The sequence below is a fragment of the Taeniopygia guttata genome, chromosome Z, assembly GCF_048771995.1.
Source record: "Taeniopygia guttata chromosome Z, bTaeGut7.mat, whole genome shotgun sequence".
Lineage (NCBI taxonomy): Eukaryota > Metazoa > Chordata > Aves > Passeriformes > Estrildidae > Taeniopygia > Taeniopygia guttata.
Genome location: NC_133063.1, coordinates 74,846,096 through 74,867,429, shown reverse-complemented (window position 1 = coordinate 74,867,429; position 21,334 = coordinate 74,846,096). Strand labels below are relative to the sequence as shown.

The 21,334-nt window shown below is 38.1% G+C and overlaps 1 protein-coding gene across 5 annotated transcripts in view; it reads right to left on the bottom strand.

The window, feature by feature from the left end:
- The window catches only part of ADAMTSL1 (ADAMTS like 1), a 391,430-nt gene that overhangs the window by 168,436 nt on the left and 201,660 nt on the right, over positions 1-21,334 (bottom strand). The window contains exon 1 of one of the 5 annotated variants that reach the window (XM_072922778.1): positions 6,312-7,128. The exons of 3 other annotated variants lie outside the window; for them this stretch is intronic. Coding sequence is in view for 1 of the 2 variants with exons in the window: in XM_030258677.4 (XP_030114537.4) it covers positions 6,312-6,368 (57 nt within the window). In the remaining variant the exon portion in view is untranslated. Of the gene's footprint in view, positions 1-6,311; positions 7,129-21,334 lie in introns of those variants that run through there. One more of the 5 variants, XM_030258677.4, reaches the window with a different exon arrangement.

Sequence of the window (21,334 nt, the reverse complement as noted above, 5' to 3'; positions counted from 1 at the left end):
AAAAATAGGTAGGTTGGGAGGGAGGCAGGAAGGCACACAGGGAGAAGGCAGGAAGAAAGGCAGGAAGAAAGGCAGGAAGACAGGAAAGAAGGCAGGAAGTAAGGATAAGTTTTTTTATGCATTTACATTGAACTGCCAACATGGAATTGGCTAAACACTGACAAGGACATAAGCTGCTGCTACTCCTCTTATGCTTCCCTCTAATCCCATATTATGAAAATATTTTTTTCCCTTGCTGTACAGGGAGAAAAAATTTAGAAATGACACACCCACATTTTGAACCAGTTTGCTACACAGAAAGGATATGCATTTCTCTCTATATCTTCAGCTTATCACAAGGTGGTCAAACAAAGGTGATAAGATGCTCCCTCTTGACCTGGTGCTTACCAGCATTGATGGGTGGATGAGCTCTCTGGAGAATTACAAGACTGCTAAAGTTTGGAGTGGCCGAATTTTATAATTAAAGCCATAACAACTCAAGTTTTTTGTTTCATGTAGTTCTGTTACAATACTTCTCTCTCCCCTTCAGCTAATTCAGATCGTCCATTTTTAAAACATGGCTGGACCTTTAAGGGACATATTGGACATACCACAGGAACCTGAAAAACCTCTCTCTTCTAAAAAGTTACAGGAAGTATGAAAATGTCATATCCAAAAGACATTTACAATAAAAGAAGATAGCCTTGGGCTTGTTTAGGTCCATTATATTTGCCCTGAGCAACTCATGCTTTTAACAATTCAGACTCAAAGAAATACAGGATTTCAATAAGCTAGTAAGTAAATAAATAAATAAATAATTCACCCATCTGATACCAGCATCAAAACAGTAGGAGACCTTATTACTTCCTTTATTTCCTTTCATATCTGTCTCTGTTGATACAGCACAGAATGTGAACAACACACTAGCAAACTTCAAACAGGGACTTAGATTATATCCAACAAAGCTAGAAGGAGAAATTCAACACCCACACAGTCTATTCATATGGAAACAAAATGAATATATTTATTTTATGCAACAGTTTGAATTTATTATAAGTTGCATATAATTTCCTGTCTCATTTGTTGAGGACTCTTGGAATTTATTTCAGGATGTCTTGCATTATCACACAAGCCTTCCCTCTACCCTGACACCCTCTCTGCTGAACCTCCTCTTGAAAAGCAGAAAATTTAAAGGTTGAAGCTTTGGAAGAGATTTCATAAAGGCAGTGAAGACTAAAGTAGAAACAATGTGAAAATTAATGTACAGTAGAATCAATGAACAGACCACTAATTTCTCTGCACAGCTAGAAGGACTGCCCCTATAAACAGTGACCAAAAAATCCACAGGTGGCAAAACTACTAAGACTTCTACATATGCTGGAAAGAAAATTATAAATAAATCTCATAAACAAACAGACTGCTTTCCCTCCCCTTTTAATTTGACCCAAATTAAGCTATTTTTATAAGTAGTTTGGAAAAGTTCAGTTATTACAGAAAAAAAAAAGAAGGTGGTCATACATAGAATTAAATTCTAAAGAGGATACTTAAAAGTGGATTATAGAAAATCTCAGACCTATGATGAAATTATTTACATTCCCTGAGATAGAAGGACATCTAAGTGGTCATTTCTTACTAAGCTTTGGCTTTTATTGGTCTGTATTCAACACTACACAGAGTTAACACACCTAAGAGAAGATCTCACTCCATGAAAGGTATATCACTTGCTTACTTCCCCCATTTTGCCTAAACATATATCTAAGAGTTAGAACATGTTGCAACACCTTGAGTATGCAAAACTGGCCAGCCATCTGTTAAGACAAGCCCACTGTCCATAAGGTGATGCAAAAAGCTGGAGAAGCCCACAGCAAAAATTAGCCATTCCTTTTCAAGGGTTAGGAAGAAATTTTATTTCACAACTAAGTACAATACTCTGATTAAATAAACACTTAATGCCATTTTTTAGATTAGTTACTCTCCACCTGATAGGAAGACTTTGTTTAGAACTGTCCTTGGCTTGGGCTGAGACAAATAACTTATTTTTCTTTTTCCTGCTCTCCATCATCATAGCACCTGGTGGTTGGTATGTTTACCCTTTTTTTTTTTTTCCCCACAATACCTTTAGCTTTTTAATTGTTTCCATAAGAATGATCTTACCATTCTTTTTTCTTCCTCAGACTGCAATTTCCCATTTTTCCCCCATGTAATTGTTTCCCATACAATTGTGAGTTTTCTTGCAAGGTTAAGAAAATAGCTGCAGAAAAGCAATAGAACCAAGACTGCTGTCTGCAGATTTGACAATGCAACAGAAACCATGAGGTTTTATTTGGACACCTAATGACACAGTTATATGGGATTAAGATTTTGTTTGCTTCAGCAAAAATTTAGTCATGGAGAGGTTGATACTCCTCTTCTGAAGAATTATTTGTCTGGTCATGTGGCCTTCTCAGACTTCACATTGACTCATGCACCTTCTGAACACTGAAGGTTGTCCAGCTGACAGATCCATGACTACAGGTCACCAACATTCCAATCTTCAGACTCTCCACAGTGTTCTATGACATACCTTCTTTTATTATTCTTTTGCAACCCTATGAATCTAGCAAGGTCATTAAAAGAACATGTTGAACTTTAGTGACACTGGTGAAGCAGACCAATAGCTCAATAGGCTACATTAAGTGCTGACTTCTTTTCACTAAAATCCAAAACAAAAAAAAACCTTTCATTACACAACCTTAGTTTAGCTCATGCAAGCTTCTGCACTTGGTAGAAAAAGAAATAAGTTTTATACTTCGAGAATCTGAAGGAAGATGTTAGTAAAATATGTCCTAATACAGAATTCTAGAGTAGTATAGGAAGATATTCTAATCATACATACTAAGTAGCATCTAGTCCTTCCTATAAGAATTTTTTTTTTTTTTATAGACATATCTGAAGTATGGCAGCATGGGTCACAAACCATAATGGTGAGATATTTTCATGTGAATAAATCTTAGCTTTGTATAGCTGAACTCTGCATTTCAGTTCATCCTCATCCAACCAATCTGAGCAAATGCTAGTCTGTACGTATACACGATCCTGCATGAAAATACATTTGTGTTCTTTGGATCTCATACTGGAAAAATCCCCTTAATATACCTACAATTTTAGAGACAGACGAGCTGACACAGCAGTAGGTAGACCTATCTACACATGAAAGGAGAAACCGTCAAGCTTTATACATTCAGATGTAAACAAGAAACATATTCATTTCACAGCCTAATTGCACTTGTGGTCATCCAAGACAGACCCACTTAGATAATAGGGGAGTGTAATGCCAAAGAGCCTGGAAGGAATGAACTATTGTATTTGACTATTTTCCATGTACAAATTAGCACAGCAAAAGAAAGAAATCCTGCAGAAAAACACATGTACTTTATTACAGTCCCTAGTGTTACTTCTGTAAGTATCACAAGAGCAACAAAGAGCTAAAAAATGCTGCTGAAAAGATGCAAATAACAAATGCAAATGTGTTTAAATGTCCTTCTGACATGACGTGATTTGACTTCTAGTTCAGCTGAGCTCATGGCTGGTTTTGGTTTGGCCACATTCCTTTGAGTTAGACAACTGTGATTTGCTTGTGCTAGGCTTTTATTTTTAAACTAACAGAAAGGAAAATCTCTGGAACAAAACGCCTGCTTTCTTTTGTTGCTCTTAAAAGTAGTATTTCCTTAACATGAAAAGTTTATGGAGCAATAAGCAAAATTCTACAAATATCTGGTCTTTCTCTGGAAAGAGAAACTGCCTTTTCATACTTCTTTTTCAAGACAAGCACCTTAGCGTTATGGCTCAGATTCTCAAGAGTAGCTGTGAAAATACTTAGTCCACATAAATGCTAGAGAAACTGGTTCTCTGAGTATGGAGCAAGTTTTAGGACAGTTAACAAAATACACTAGGGATCCCCAGTGACCTTACTTAAGCACCACTCAACTGAAAATGAATACAATTTCTTCTGAAGAAGGTTAAGAACCCCAATAGAGTAGTGAACTGCACTCACTACTACATCACTCCAGGCAGCTGATAGTGAGAGAAAGAGGAGGGATTATTGCTGTCGCTCCCTGTGGACTGGTCACAGCCAGTGAGGCCACTAAGGCTCAATTGCCTTAGCAATAGGCTAATTGAGTGTACATAGGCTGTACACGTGCCTGGGCTGTGCAACCTCCTTCCTGGGAGAGGATGCTGAAAGAATTTAGGCGCTACTTTGCTCTACTGTGTCATACTGAAAATTTAGGAATGTGTGATGAATTATTCTAAGACCAATCCTGTAAGTTTTTTTTTTTTTTTTGAGTAACCTTAGTGCTCACAACTGTGAACTTTGCTGATGTTACTGAAGTGCCACATGACAAGAAGCTGCTGGTGATGGTTATTGTGGGAAAGATAGGGTCTTTAGAAGAGATACAAGGCAATACACATAAATTCAAATATTGATTGTCAGAGATTTCAAACTCATTCTGTCTGCTTGGCTAAAAGATAACATCTAGGATGCTAACAGTCAGGTCACAGCCTAATTTAATGACTTCTTGTTTTCTCTCAAAAAACATCTATGAGCTTTCAACTAATAGAAAGTAGAAAGCTTGTAGTAAAGATCTTAGATAGATCTTAGTAAAGTTTCTACTCTTTCATCTATGCCTTTGGTGAACTCATGCTGCAATAAACTACAGTAGGAATGGGTATACCAAATTATCCTACAACTTATTCCTATCTCTAGCCAAGCTGTAAGTCAAATACTGGAATGTTTACCTAATCTCCTGCTGAAAGTAAGTGAGAGATTTTCCGAACTATGGAAGGAACAAAAGAATGGTCTGATTCAAAAAAGAAAGTTAAGCTTGCTTCACATCACTATTCTTAAGGTACAAAGAGATTTGGTGGGAGGTGGTGGGGGAATCTCTTGAGGCATGGTAAGTCATACAAATAAAAACTATTATAATGTAGAATATAGTGCCTAATAGTTGGCACCAGAATGCATTATTTATTTTCACGAATCAGGGACTGAGAACTTAATTCACAAGCAGCAGAGTGACATACAAATATTATGAGTATGAACTTAACATGGGGCCAAATCCCACAGTCTTTACACATTCTTGTTGAGTCATATCTCCTGTTGATCTTCCTTAAATTAGTCCTGCAGGATTGTCTCAGTCACTACTGACTTATTACAGTCATCAGCTAATAAACATATCATTTTCATTCATGAAAGAGAATCTATGCTCACTTTATGCCATTTTTTGTGAATACAGTATTTAAAAATGGAAAATAGACTTTTAAACAAAGTGAGACTTTTAGATCAGTCCAGATAGCATTCTTATTTCTAGTGCTCAAATAGTATTTCATGACTCTAAATCCAAAAAAGCTGTTCATTTTAAAAATAATACAATAATTTAAAATAAGCATTTTGAACAGGGTTATCCTAATGTTTAGCTCTCTGTTTGGCTACTAAAAATTGTGTTAAGATTAGTTTACAATGTTTACTATAGATTGGTTGACACAGATAAACAAGATGGAAGCTGCCATAAAATTAACGTATTTCTTAATGATCTTTTGCTATTTGAACTACTACATTAGATCAAATTCTAAGAAAAGGGCAACATATGTATGCCAAGGTGACTCTGGTATCAAAAGTGTATGTATATTGGTATCCTTTCTGCAGATTTTCTGATTGCCAACACACCACTCATAAAATTAATGTCATTCAAACAGCATAGGTACATCCCTCAGCTGTAAGCATCCTATCAGGATAATCAGGGGAAGTATGCAGGAAAATAATATAGCAATGATCAATTTTACTTCCCTGAAGTATACCAGGTATCACAGAATGTATCTTTCAAAGGTTGGTATAAACTTGACTCTGTAATGAGGTACGTAAATAATGAGTGCTCATTTAAGCTGGTTTCAGGAAAAAGTTCAGTTTTCTTTGCATGGGCAAAACTAAAACTTTTTTTTTTTTCTTTAAGGAAGAACATTCTAGGAACATTACAGTGTGATATAGTTTCATGCAAAGAGCAGAGAAACATCACCTCTCTAAATTGTGAGCAGTTAAATCACCATTCACAGATCATAGCTCTCCAAGTTTAAAAAGCAGATGCCAACACCATCTTCTTGGTTCTACCTGCAGCAGCCCATACTATCAAGGCTCCAATTCTGCAGTGCTGTAGAGAGCATAAAACTTACATGACTTCTAAACAAACTCTCTCCAACTACGATCTTAAGAGATTAAAAACATACCCATCCGCATATATGCACACAGAGACAGTATCAGCTACGGGCGGTACATATTTCAGGAGAGAAATGGCATTTACCAGGACGAGGGAAGCCAGCAGCAGGGTGCCAGCGGCTGTCCAGCGGCAGCAGTCCATTGTCGGCTGGACACGCAGGAGCTGCGGAGCGCTCGGCTGGCCGCTGTCACACCCAGCGCGGTGCAAGCCTTCAGCCCCGCTTCTCCGCCTCCATCGGCCCCGCTCACATTTCCCGATTTCCTGACCCGGCCGTGGGAGGCTGGGTTGGCGTGAGCCGCGGGGAAGCGCTCCTTGAGCCGGCGTTCCGCCAATCGCCCTCCCGCTACTCCGACGTGCAGCACAACAAAGCCAAGAGGTCTGGGGAAAGAGCAGCGACTACAGAGGGGAAGGAAAAGGAGAGCGGGAGAGGAGGAGGAGTAGGAGGAGAGAGGCAGAGTGGCAGAGCGGAGCGGAGTTCTGCCTGCAGCCCCCAGAGCTAGGCTTCACCACTTGCCATGAGCTGCTCACGCTTACTGCTAGGTCAGTAGCTCTCCTGAGCGTGCGTTGTTCCAGACAGGAGGGAAACTTAATCTGTGTCAATACATAACGTATGCCATAAAAAGCACCAATAGGAAAATGCTTACATCCTCCAGGGAGAATGCACAGTTTGCTAAAGCCTTGTATTCTTCACAGAAAAGTGCTCAGCAATCAAGAGATCTGACTCTGCTTTAAAATTGTGAAGCAAAAATGTTTTCAACAGACTGGGGGACAGTCTTTCGGTAACTACATTTTTATTCTTTGGGGAAATTTGATACCTTAGCTACTGGAAGGAAAGTGGGATTACTGGAGGAAGACTTTCCCACCTCAGGAAAGGTGGAAACTCTGACTTTTAAGTTTTAATTTGACAGATAGGAATTTCAAATAACTGCTCGCAGTCTGTTCAGAGTTCATTTAGTTTGCCTGCTCATGCTTCTGCATTGCCTGAATCCCCCAGTATTTTTAAAATTTATTTTTTTTTTTTTTTTTTTTTTTTACTGTCTGTTTATTTTATTTTCTGAAGCAGAAATTTCAAAGTGAATTCAAGAACTTTCTAAAAGCAGTAGGCATTCTCCCACATTGGACTGAGCCGGATGCCTCGCAGTTGCAAAATTTTGGTGCTGCAGGTCACATCATGTCCAGATGGGCATATAGAAAGCCCAGCAAAGTCATGATTCTGGTATGTTAGCAAGCTCAGACAGTAAAGTAAGGTACATGTGTGTTAGGGGTGGAGAATAGTACGTTAGCCATGAGTCTTAAAAGTGACTGAAGTCAGAAGCTAGCAAAGGAAAAAGAAATTCTGCCAAGGGTCAGGACTGGGGACCTGTCCTGAAAGAAAAAAGGAGCAAAGGTAGACCACAGACTGTTTAAGAGAACTGCACATCAGTAGAAATTAAAACTAGCCTGAAGGAAAAACTGGATGAACAGATGGAGAGAGATACAGACTTTGTAAAAGAAAAAGAACTGGGTGGAAAAATGAAAAAAAGTCACAGATGTTGAGAAGTCAGATAGGTGGATAGAAGTGTCTGGCTTTGTATAACAGGATAAACACTGAAGACATCTGTAACCAAAATAGAAAAGATTTCAACTAGATGAAGGTGGGTTTTAGGAAATGGGGCTGAAGAAGAAATTTAAAATAAGAAATGAGAGTAATTAGGAACAGTGGGATTCCAACTTTTCACTGCCTAGCAGTCATTTGGTGGGGTACCTTTAGAATTGGCAGGTGAGAAAGCAGGGCCAGAAAGACTGAAAAGGCTCAGTGGGAAGGTGCTATGATGGAAAATCAGTAGCTGAACTGAACATAGCAGGGATGAGAAAAGGTTTGAAATAGGTTTCAAGATTCCTCTAGTACATCTTTATGTGTCTCTACAGCAACTTCAGTGACTTCTTCATGGAAGAATGGAGAGAGGTGGACCACTTTGCACAATCAGAAGTGAGGAAGCAACCATAGGATGACATCAACAGAGAAATTATGACTTCTCCTATTGCCCTTTAAAACTCAGGAAACTCAACATATAAATCTATTAAAAATCTAGTATATCTTTTACAAATAACACCATTATCCCCCAAAAGTAAAGCCCTCATATTTTTTGCTTTACCAACAGTGTCAACACACACGCTGAGAGCTGCACAAAAGGTTTTTGCCCATACTCCTAGCTATTGTTGTATGCTTTCCCCCTTACTCTTTTCATTTTCTACAAGACTAATGCTATTGGAGAAGTACTCACAGTAGTTCCTGGAATTCTGTAAATGAAATTCTCAAGACAAACTTTTTAATGTAAACAGAAAGATTTGTATTATTGAGTAGATGATTCATGACTGCTTTATTTTTAAGAAAAAAATGCTGCAACTATGATTACATGACTTACAATGGATGGAACAACTGACAAAGATGTTTTCATAACCATGTGTTTGGATTTGTGTGGTTTATTTTTTTTTCTTTCTTTCTCTTAGTCTGAATTTAAACTGGAAATGTTGCACTAATGCTATATAAACCCATTTCTGAATGCTGCATTACTTGTTCAACTTTGGAAAATGTGGCTTTTTAAAAAGGAAGTATATTATATTCTTCTTATGAGTACATAAGCCTCAATAGACAATTGTATCATCTTAGATGGAGTAATATTTTTGGAATTCTATTTATATTCAATGTCTTCTGACAGTTTTCTGATCATGGAACTCCATTGCAGCTGATGGGAATGTTTCATGAAGAATGATAGTGGGAGACAGGAGTTTATTATACAATAGAATCATAGAATCATTAGGTTGGATAAAATTTTTAAGATCACCAAGTCCAAATGTTACCTTAACACTGCTAAGTCCACCAGTAATCCATGCCCCTAAGCACCTCATCTACACATCTTTTGAATACCTCCCCGAATGGTAACTCAGCCACTTCCTGGACAGCCTGACAACCACCTCAGCTTCCCAGTATTCCATCTAAACATCTGCTCTTTCAGCTTGAGGTTGTTTCTTCTTCTCCTACCACGTTTCTTGAGAGAAGTAACTGACCACCAACTCAAAGACATACAGAGTGATAAAGTTTGCCCTCAGTCTCCTTTTCTCCAGGCTAAACACCCCCAGCTCCCTCAGCCGCTCTCCACACCACTTGTGCTCCATACTCTTCACCACCTTCGTTGCTCTTTTTTGGATGTGCTCCAGAACTTCAACTTCTTACTTGTAGTGAGTTGGATGTCTTACAGTAATGTCACAAAATTATGTAGTCTGCAATGTTCAGACATGTCAAAAAGGTGACTTTAAAGAGCTTTCTTTATTCAAGATATGTGTTTAATCACTAGCACAGCAGCATGATATTCATAATAGCATTACAATATGCATGAAATTCACCATGACTTATACTCTGTTGCACATTCAAAATTTAGACCAGAGTCTAAAATGCAGCTTGAATTTTATTTTCACAATGAACTCATGCAAATCGTGTAATGTTTTCAAGAAATCACATAAATATTCTTAATAAAAACCACTATAAATAAAAACCCACATTCTTCCAACAGTTTGGCTTTCAGTTTTCTGCACATAGCTGAACTTAGAAATCAAAGTGAAATTCAGGGAATGGAAACACATGAATCAAGTCCAAGGGAAAGGTCTACTCAAATTCTTGCATATAGCTTTAATGAGCGGTCATGCCCAATATCTGCCAATTTCTACAGAGCAGTATTGGATCTACCTAAAAGCTCATTTGAATTATTCCCAATTGGGAAAGAAAAAGAAAAAAAAAAAAACCCAACCAAGGAAAAAACCAACCAACAAAAAAACAAAACAAAAAAAAACCAAACAAAAAAAAACCCCAAAAAACCCCAAAAAAAACCCAAAAAAAAACCAAAAAAGAAAAAAAAAAGAAGGGTAGATGTACTGAGAAATTACATAAATTACATTAAGGCATCAAGTACCTTAAAGGGCTCTAGAGCTCATCTCCATATCCTGCTGTTTAGGTCCAGGACTTTATTACACTGCATATATGCATTTGTATGGAGTTAATTTAATTGTCTTGCTGAAATTTCTTTCTATATATGGAACACTGATTTGAGAGTATGAAGTGTGGTATTTCTTCTTTGGATGCACAAATATATATAAAATAAAGTCTACACTATGAAAGGAAAATATGCTCTAAACAAAGTAACTTTGTCTGAAGAGTGCAAAAACTCAGGTCCTGTTCACATCCAGATTTTCTGTCATATACCCCAAGTGCATACAAGAATTCAGAGCAATAAAAGACTGCTATCTGTAGCAGAATTAATAGCTGAAACTTTAAGGGAAATGTTAGCCAATGTGCATGATGTCTAATGTGCCCAGCAGTGTTGTTTCCCCAGTAAGACAGAGGTTGATTTTAGCAAAATCTTAATGCTACAGACGAAGTCCTGAGACACTGAAAATCATTTGCAAAAACTGATACTGGAGATTGGTGAATCTAGGATTGCATTCAGCATCACTTTCTGAGTATATATATATGTGCAAATATGTCTCCTCCAAACCCTAACCTTTCAAATACATGCCCTTCACCATCTCAAGGGAGATTGCAGAAATACTTGTTACTCTGTGTTCTGAAAATTACACCTTCCACTTTCTGAAGTGGTTATTCATTCCAATTTTCCTTCATCGCTGACATGTGTAAAATTAAATCCGTTTGCATCTGTTTGAAAGAAGCAGAATTCGTAATTGACACTGTACTCTACCTATTGCAGATTATATGAAATGGAAGTAGAAGCTAAGGTGGGTGTCTGAAGCAGTATTTTAAGCTTTACAGATTTAACAATACTTAATTTGAAAAACACACATGCAGGCAGAAAAAGCCTATAAACATTAATATACTGTATAGCAGGAAAGAGTGAACTCAGCTTTGGAGCTGATCTCCCTGATGAGAGCATGTTACCATTGTCACTCAGAAGACACCTGTCTCTTCCTGGTAGCTGGACTTCTTTTTTGCCATACAGTCTGTAGAAAATGGAATTTTTATTTTTTTTTCTACTTTTTCAGTTAGCAGTTGTTCTTAGATTTATTTTTTGTTCTTCTATAGTAAATATGGAAAGTGAGAAGAAGGGGGGAAGACAGTGCTTTATAAGGAGATATAGACAGGATTTGCATTTATGTGTGTGTATCTCTGTACCTTCCAAGGCTATGAAAGAAACTAGAGTGAAAGTTATAAGGACTGTAATATTCTGGAGTGTCTAGGTGCAGCTCATTTAGATATTCATGATGTGAGATTATGAAAGCACTTTTCCTCAAAGGTTAATGTGCTGATGCATACAAACCTAGACCTCCAACTTGAGATGAGGCTCCAAAGTGTGATAGGAGGAACAATACATCTCTGAGCTGGAAGAAAATCCTTATTCATACCTAGCAGGGAAATAGATACTTAGTTCAGCTTTTAGATTCATCAGATCTTTGCCCTTTGCAAGAGACTGGTTGCCATGAGCACCAGAGTGAAATGATGTCACTTTGGAACAGGTGCAGTGTGATCTCTCTGTGTTCAACATTCGCATCCAGTGTGAGGAGAGGTCTCAAGAAAGGGATGATATGTAATATTGCTTAATTCATTTTTTTTGGCTGAACAGAAATCAGACCAATGAGATGCTTACACATGAAACATTTTTAGCTTTCAATATTGAAGCTGAACAGTTGCTTCCTCCATGGGAATCATGGAAAAAGTTGGTGTGAATGCCTATATGGGGACTGCTTCATTCTTGAAATTTAACTGTACTTATTAAAGTAATGAGCTACAGAGAACTCCCCCCTGCTTTGCTAGTTTGTTACCATTTACCTTATGAATGATGATATCTGATATCTGTATTTCAGTAATAGACCTAGACCTTTGGCAGCAGTAAAATCAAAATTTCAGCAAAATGCCTAAATGGTTATAGACTCTTGCTAGCAATTAATGAAAATGCCAGGACAGCACAAAGCATACTTTGAAATGTTGAGCCAGCAAGATATTTGAACAACAATTTAACATAATGTTCATTTTTTTCATTGTAAGGGTGTGGCAGTTTAGTGGATGAGCCAAACATCTTGAACTGACATGCTTGAGAGCCTAAATTACTACAACAAAATAGGGAAATTCTGCAACAGGAGATGCAAAATCACTTCCTTCTCCTGCTTTGACAGAGAATTCCAGGTGAGAAAGACAACCACTTACATAAGTTCTCTTTCAGGCTTATTACTTCATACAAGACAGTGTTTCCTGCATTGTCGTGCTGCTGTATGTAGACTTTTGAAGTCTACTTTTAGAAGCTTTTTCAAGAAGCCTTGTTTATCTCCACTCTTTCCATACCTTTTGCCTCCCAGCCACTGCTGTATCTCAGCTTGCTCTAAAACTTAACTTGCCTTGCTTTTTGAGCAGCCCACAAAATACAGAAAATAATCAGTTTCTGTTTTAAAAACAGGGCACTGTAAGTACAGCAAGATTAAGTGAGATTAAGTAATTTACTCATGATTTTACATTAAGGTATTAACAGAGGACAGAATTGTACAACATTTCTGAAGCTGCAAGCTTGCAGCCTTAGCTGTATGAATCCATATGGTGCTTAAGTTCCATGAGAAATCACATGAAAGTAAATCTCATTTCAATATGTATAGCAAAGTCACATTAATTGAAGTGCATTTCCATTGCCTTTCAGAACATCCAGATCTTGCAAATAACTTTAAGTAAGTAAGAGATTTGTTCTATGTCAATAACTCTTTAAAATCCATGGATAGTTTTATAGTCATTGTTGTGTTTTTAAATCATAGGCCTGACTTCAGATGTCCAGTCAATATATGAGTTTTATTTTTCATGAAAGTTTCTAGGCATGCTGTTTGCAAAAATTAACCAGAAAACAGATACTGACAGAAGGTATAAATAGGTCACATGTAATTAATGAGAAGTCTCATTATTCAAACTGTCAAGACTGTGATTTTAAAGAGATTACACAGCAGCAGTTGGGGCAGATGATACTGCTTTTGAACACTGCAGAAACAGAGCTTATATTTTTGTAATTGGAAGTCAGTTGAGTTATAGATTTCCTTACTGATAAAAACAAACCCAAATCAAACAAAAAAACCGCATAGCATTTTAAACATCTTTGGATCTCTTATTTAGAAGGCTTTTGTCTTGTCTCATTTTTCCTTCTATGGAAGTAAAGCATAGGTAATTGTTTATATGACCTTTTGTGAAGTAAATAGGATTCAATTACATTTCCATTTTCTTCATATCGAAACTGAGATTCTATAAGCAGGCATAGACCATCATGAGTGAGCCTAAATCAAGTGAAACTGCCAAAATATAATGAAGGAAAGAATATGCAAGTTTTAATAATCTTACAAAGAAATTAGACAAAAAAAAAAAAAAAAAAAAAAAAAAAAGAAAAAAAAAGACTAGGAAGTACATTTTGGATTAGGATTTGGAAAACCCCTGAGGTGGAGGTGGGATTCGTGTTTTGCCAATTTGCAATACTCGGCTCTGTGTCTGTATTCAGCTTTCCAAAGTTTCCACAAGAGAAGGTGTGGAGGATGGAGACAGGCTGGATTCAAAGTCTTTGGGTTTTGGCCCATCTCTTCTGCTAGCAATTAATGAAAATGCCAGGACAGCACAAAGAACACTTTGAAATGTTGAGCCAGCAAGATATTTGATCATTGGAAAAATCTTTCTTTCTTAGTGAGAGGGTTTTGAATATCAAAACAATAGTGAAAATGCCCCGTAGCTGGAACACCTCTCAGTCACAATGTGTTTTTCTAAGCAAAAGGCACAGACTGCTTACCCCCAAGTTGGCCAAGTTAATAAAGATTAACAATGCAGACAAACAGCAAGCATTATTAGGACAAAGACACCTAATGACATATTTGAAAGCTGGAATTGTTCTTGTGTCAATTACAGAGATTGAGCAATTATGAAGGTTAGTGTTGAGGAAAAAAATCTTCAGGTTAAGGCAGAAGACACATTTTAAAATATAGAAAGATAAAGAATGTTATAAATCATGAAAGTAAATGGTAGGATTTTGAAACAGCAGAGTACTCAAATGGCTGCAACATACACATAGGAGTGGAAAAAGGTATTCAGTGAAATATTTGAAACATATGGTTTTTGTTTATGTTTCTTGCAAATATTTTAGAAAAGAGAACAACTCCTACCTGTATACAATTGTGACCATGAATGCACTATTATGCTGCAACAGAAATATATTTTTAAGTAACCAGTAAAATACTGGAAGAGATTATAATGTTAATAACCTGGAGGCTATCATGTTCCATATTACATTTCTTAGCACTGCATCTCACTATGCAAAGAGCAGCAGTTTCTACTTGATGGATTAAACAGTTGCAAAATAGTAGAAATACAGGAAGCAGTGAAAAAAGATAGTATTTTCCTTTCAAGCAAGGCAGAAAATGTTCTCACTATCAGAGAAACAGGTGAAAAAATGAAATAATTTCTATTTCTTGGGTTTACAACTGGTAGGATCTGGTGACCTTCTAATTTGAATTCACGACAGTTGGCAATTCCAAATTCAAATCCATATGTGGACTGAATAATCACAGAAACAGTTCTAAAATATTTGAAGAATGATTGTGTCTGGTAGAGTTATCTGACTAGCTTGTACAGAGTCAGGCATGTGAGTATATGATAGAATCTTAAGGCACTCAATATTTCTCTTATTGAAGTAAGAAATCAGGAATAATGGAAAGGAACACCATAGGGTATGTGACAAAGCAAAACAGGTGAAAATTGAAGTAAAATCCTAATTTTTATGATATTTAGTCTGCTTTATAATTTGTTTTATCATGTAATGCGTGGGCATAGAATCTGAATTTCCAAAATAAAAGCCCTTTGTGTAGTGGTTGAAGATAAAGAAAATCATGGCACTCAGGATGCAAATACCAAGGAACTGAAGAAAACTGTCTAGACTAAGAGAATTAAACCTAACCTATAAGAAATATGTGATATTCCAGTCAAACCAACTGCTGCAGTAGAGACAAATTTCTGAGCAATGGAAGGAGTACTTGCAAATAAACATCACCAGTTTTAGACATGGAAAACTAAATCCTTAGGTCATACAAGAACTTCCTATCTGTCGGTTTTCATCAAACTGATCAATATATATTATTTTGTTGTAATTACATGGACAAGGAGAAGGACATTCACTGCATTGTAGAATACTGTGAGCTTGTCATTAATTTCCTACGATGCCATTGACAATTCAAAAACTAATGAAAGTAGGATGGAAGAAGGTAGAGCTTTCATACTGGCCGAACTACACACTTTAAACTTAATAAAGTTTATTATAATATAGCTTTCTTTATCTATATGAAGATAAATAAAGGCTCAGCTTTCATCAAATGCTAAGCTTTCTAAAATCTATGTGTAGGTGGAAATACATATGCTAGTTGCGTAGCATTTCTGAGCGGTTTTGCTCAGAAATGCTATGCAACAGCAATGCGTAAGGCTAGTGATTTATAGTTTGTAATATCACATAGCAGGAGAGGCTGTAAGACCAGGAGTTATACATGCCATGGATACACTTCCTTAAGTGCCATCTATAATCATTAGGCTTTGCATTTCTATGGTCTTTCTGTCCAATAGAGCCTTCTTTCCACTGACCTACAGGCAGTCTTTGCTTGGAGTCTTCAAAACACAGGTAGGGAAGCAAGCTGTATGCCATTAATTCTACTGCCCCAGAAATGCCCCCAGTAGGACAGCCCTTCCTGAGACATCCACCCTGTGACAAACTTGCCACATATGGAGGAGTGCCTAATTTGTATAGGGCGATTATAGTGCACGTCAGAATCACAGTGCCATGTGTCTAACTACCAAATTAGCAAATTTCTTTGGTATAAGTGAAGGTTTTGCAATTTATAAGTATGTCTATCTAGTAGCACAGTTACCATGGCATGATTCAAAAGCATCTTGTATTTTCCATATTCAGAAGTGAGAATATGAGATACAGACAAGTGAGGTGCATGGTATAGACAATTACATTAAAATTCTCTAGATTATTGAAATCCTGGCCAATGATCACCAAACCACTCTCTGCCTAACTGGTTTAGTGGTAAATAAAGAAAATTCTTCTAAGCATATGCCCACACGTCATGACCATTGTGTTTGAAGAAATGCTGCTCATGGCTACTATAATTAAACAACATTGGTTACCTATTATTTGATGCCTAAGACAGTAAAATCTACTATCCCATCCTCTATGGTAACTGGATGTGGTGGGTACAACAAAACTAGTTAATTTTATGTGTGTGTAACATGAAGATATAATTTTGAGCCCTCTCCCCCCATCTTGTTAAGGGGCACTCAGAGCTTCCTTTAGGAAATCCAAGGATAGAATTTTAGTGTTTTCTAAAACACTAGTTACATTACTGGTTTGAATTTTCTCAGCCTTGGCTTTTTATATCCCTCTCCTGAATTATGAATATAGCAGTAGCTACACCACTTCAGTTGTGAGAGACATGGTTGACTTTAGGCTCCCTTATGCATTTTAATGTTTTAAAAAGAGTCAAAAAGGAACTCTTTACCACATAATAAAAAACAGGTCTGGCCTGACCATCAGATTAGTGATTCCAGTAAGAATGAAGTGGATGTTAAGGGCAGAGTCAAACTATGCAGCTGAGTTTCAGTACTTGAGGAAGTCCTTTTCCAGCTATATTTTTCTTCCGTTGATTGTAAGTTTTCTTTTATTCTTCTGGGGGACACTGAGTATGAATATTTTACTATGGCATCACTATATAACATGTGGCCTGTACTGCCACTGTTCCACAAAACACTGGGCTCCAATAGCAGACATCTTGCCATTTCTGCAGTTTATATACTACTGCACTCCATGTCAAAAAATCTTACATGTTCTTCAAGACTTTTGTCAATTTAAGTGAAGATTCATTAGGGAAGAAATAATTATGAGTTTAAGTAAACAGTAGATTTTTGGATTCTTAATAATATTTTGTATAAAGTTTAAATACTTTTATTTTCAAACTCTTAATAATTTGTTTTTGTTTCCATTACAATGAGCAGTTTTCCAGCAGTGGCTCTAACTGATTCTGTGGTCATGAATGGTTGATTGCATTTCAGAGAAGCATTTTTTGATCCTAAGAAAGAACAAGATCCTATGTCAAGGATAATCAACTGAAAACGGCAGTTTGGGTAATTTTGACTGACCTGTTCTTGATCTCTGTGGTCTCATGAAGACAGTACAAGAAGTAGAGCAGCACAGAGAGGATTCAGTTGCATGTAGCTGGCAACTAGAAAAAAATGCATCTTGGAATAAATAATGCCAGATTTTCCAGCACTAGACACACAGTTACTGGCTTCTACATCACAAGATTTTGAAGTGCCTTGTGTAATTAATTCTCATGATGGTTTTTTTTTTTGAAAACGCATGAATACATGCTCCCTCGGTGTGTTTGTGGGTGTCATCACTGGCTGTGATTTATCCTGCTCCTTCCTGTATCATGACTGGAGCAACTAATACTGCTTCAGGGAACATAGTAAAATATATTTCCCAAAAAGGTCCTAAGTTATATTTCCCCAAAGGTCCTAGGCCAAAGATATAAGGCACATAAGCAGTCAGTAACATGTTTTTTGTGACTCAGAGGATTTGAAAATATATATTAATTGGAGTACTTTTGCAAAAAGTGGATTTGTCAAGGGGTGGTGGCCTGTGTTTGCACAATTGTTTTTCACATTGACCTGACCTGTCTGCCTAAAAGCCTTGTATAGGAGATATTTGAGCTCTTCTGAAAACCCACTGAACAGCATCAGGATCAGACTTTATATGCTTTCTACACTCCTGCAAAGTATTTCCAGTTATAAGCATCTTTGGGAAGAATGTTTCATCTTTGAAAAACAGCCCCAGAGAAGTGAAAACGTAGCTGTCTTCATAAATAGGATCCCATAGGCATTTGCATGACAACATATTTACAACCACAACAACTAGTAATCTGCAAACCAAATCATCAGTATTCTTAGTGCATCAAGCCTGCATATTAAACTTTGTGGGCAGAACAGTTTAAACCCAGACAAAATATTTAACGTATGCCTGTAAGAAACCACATTCCTGCTTGACAGTGAGGGGCCCAGAAAATGGAGCAGAGTTGTGGCAAGGAGTCATTATGTTGATTGCTTTTATAGTTTTTACGGTATTTGTTCTACTGTTGTCTAGAAATTATTGTTGAAACTAACTCCTTGAAATGTTATTGCATGCTCTCTGTCATACACATTGCTCACACTTTTAGACATTATCACTGGTTTTTAAGTAGTTTATTTGTATAAATTTTGAATGATAAAGTCACTGTGGTTTGTCCTATACTCACTCATTCCCAAAATGGTCTCAAGACAGGCTGCTAGAAGCCAGTCAGGGATTAACCCTGCACCTCTGCATGCAGGCACATAAGTGCATGCACACGTGAAGTGTATGCCAGAGGAAAGTGCAAGAATCTGATGATGATTAGCAGCTGACTGCTGCAGACAAGCCAGTAGTGCAGCAGCCCCCTTTAGGCTAAAAGTTCAAGACAGGGCATAGCAGCAGTATCAGAAACAACTTGGAGTGGATGTAAGGGAGAAAAACTAACAGACAGCCAAGAATGAACCCCCAAAATTCTATTGTACAGAAAGAAAATCTCACCCCTGCAGAAGGAGCATCCCTGGGTATGTTGGCAGTCAAGGTCCACCACCCCCCTGAAATGTCCCCTTGGCACTCCAGGAAGGATCAGGGTCATCACAGAGTGAAAATGACATCTTCTCCAGATTAGAGAGCTGAAAGAGAACCAGCAGTAGAAGAAAGTATCCCCACCATAGGAATGTGAAATTAGCTATATTAATTTGATTTCACTCAACCGGATATTTACTCCCAGCTGTTTGAAATGAGTAGCAAGTGTCTGTACTATCCTGGATGGCTTTCTCTATAAGGGTAGCATGTTTGTTTCCCCAGGTGAAAATAGCAAAGGTGTTCAAGTTACAAAATGGATGGTAAAACTGCTATAATGGGTTCCTTAATGAGCTCTCTTCTCCCATCCTTGTCTTTTCGCAAATAATTCACGAATCCAAAGGAGGCAGTGAAGCACCCTGAAAATGAGTATGTCCCCTTCTCTGAGAGAATAGCAAAAAACACTGAGGCCATGCAATTTTCAATGGCAATTTTCAGTGCTCAGAGTAGTCTGTGTTTCATATGGATGCTGCTTTCTAAGCAGCACTGAGGGACACAAATGTCACATGGTCCTCTGGTATTTATTAACAGGCTTCTCATTCCATTGTTAGATCAATAGCTGTGTTTCTAATTAAAAGATTGCTTCTGTGAATAACAATGAGAAGTACTATGTGCTACTTTACCAACCTTTCAACATAGGCTATTCACTTCTGTTCATGACACTTCTCAGTATCCAGGTAAAAAAGAACTGTGTCAGATTCTCAGTATAGCACTACTAATTACATGTCTTTTACTTGAATTCAATTTGCTTTTAAGAAAACAAATAAGCAAAGTGCTCACATGTATTCATACCAATAGTAGTGAAAAAAACTTCTCTAGATCTTCTTCAAACTTACTCAGAGTAACTACAAGACAGATACTAAAACTAAAATAAATATTCTCATTATTTATTAAAATCATGCTAATTAATTCTGTAACATACAACAGGCTAGATCTTGCCTTCAAATGAACCTAAATGAAGTCAAGAGGCAAAGGCATATAACACAGAGATTTGGCTTCAACATTGATGGATAGAGTTATAGAATCATAGACTGGTTTGGGTTGTGAGGAGATCTTGAAGATTATCTAGTTCCAATCCTCTTGTTGTAAGGGATTGGAACTAGGCCTGTTTGCTGAAAGTCCCATCCAACCTGGCCTTGAACAGCTCTGGGAATGGGACATACACAACTGTTCACTGGGAAACTTGTTCCAGCACCTCACCACCTCCACAGTTAAGACTTTCTTCCTAATTTCTAACCTAAACCTGCTCTCTTTAATTTTCAACCCATTCCTCCATGTCCTGTCACTACATGCTCTTGAAAATAGCTGTGCCTCATTTTTTCTTGTAAATTCTCCTCAGGTACTGGACAGTCACAATCAGCTCTTTTCAAAGCCTTGTCTTTTTCAGTCTAAACAATTCCATCAACCCCAGTTGTGGAGTTGTGTTTTTATTGTTTTATTTGTGTTTGTATTATGTAGTTGGTTTGTTCCATGTACCCCCTCATTGTATTTGGTTCAGTCCCTAGTTTCCTGCCTTTCCTCCCCTGTCCATCACCCCAAAACTGCATTGTCATTCCCCTATCCCCTCCCAGGCTCCCTGTCCATCATCCGGCGCCCCATCCCATCCATCTAGAAGCTTCCACCCAGGGCATTGGGTGATTGGACGAGGGCCTGGGGCCTCTCCCATGTTCCTCTCCCATTGGTCATAACCCTATGTCACCCCACTGGCGAGCCACTCCCATCTGTTTCTCCATTGGTCCATTAGTTCCCCTCCTACCCCTTTATAAGCCGACATTACCCTCCTCCCAGTGCCTTCTTCGGCAGGCACCAGCCCTTTCAGTTGGTTCCTCTATTTGGTGTTGTCCACGTTGGATATATTAAAGAGGATTTTAGTCCCCAGAGTCGGACACTCTTTTTTCTCATCGCCATGGGGATCCGGTTGCCTCCTTCACCCACCCAGCACTTCTCTAAGCCCACAGCAGTCCAGCGAGGGGTGCTGGGAACCTGCTCACTCTCTCCCAGACGGAGAGCTAGCCTGGGCTGAAGCAGTATTTCGGGACGGAGTGCGGCACCCAGTAATAAGAAAATTACTTCCCTTACAGGAGAGGTGCCCTCCTGCCTCTGATCAACTCAGTGGCATCCTGTGGACTCTCTCCAACAGGTCCATGTCCTTCCTGTGCTGGGACCCCAGAGCTGATGCAGCCCTGCAGGTGGGGTCTCAGCAGAGCAGAGCAGAGGGGCAGAATCCCCTCCCTGGCCCTGCTGCCCACGGTGCTTTGGATGCAGCCCGGGACACGTTTGGCTTTCTGGGCTGTCAGTGGCCATGGCTGGGTCATGTCCAGCCTCTCCTCCACTTGCACCCCAAGTCGTTCTTGGTAGGGTTGCTCTGATCTGTTCATC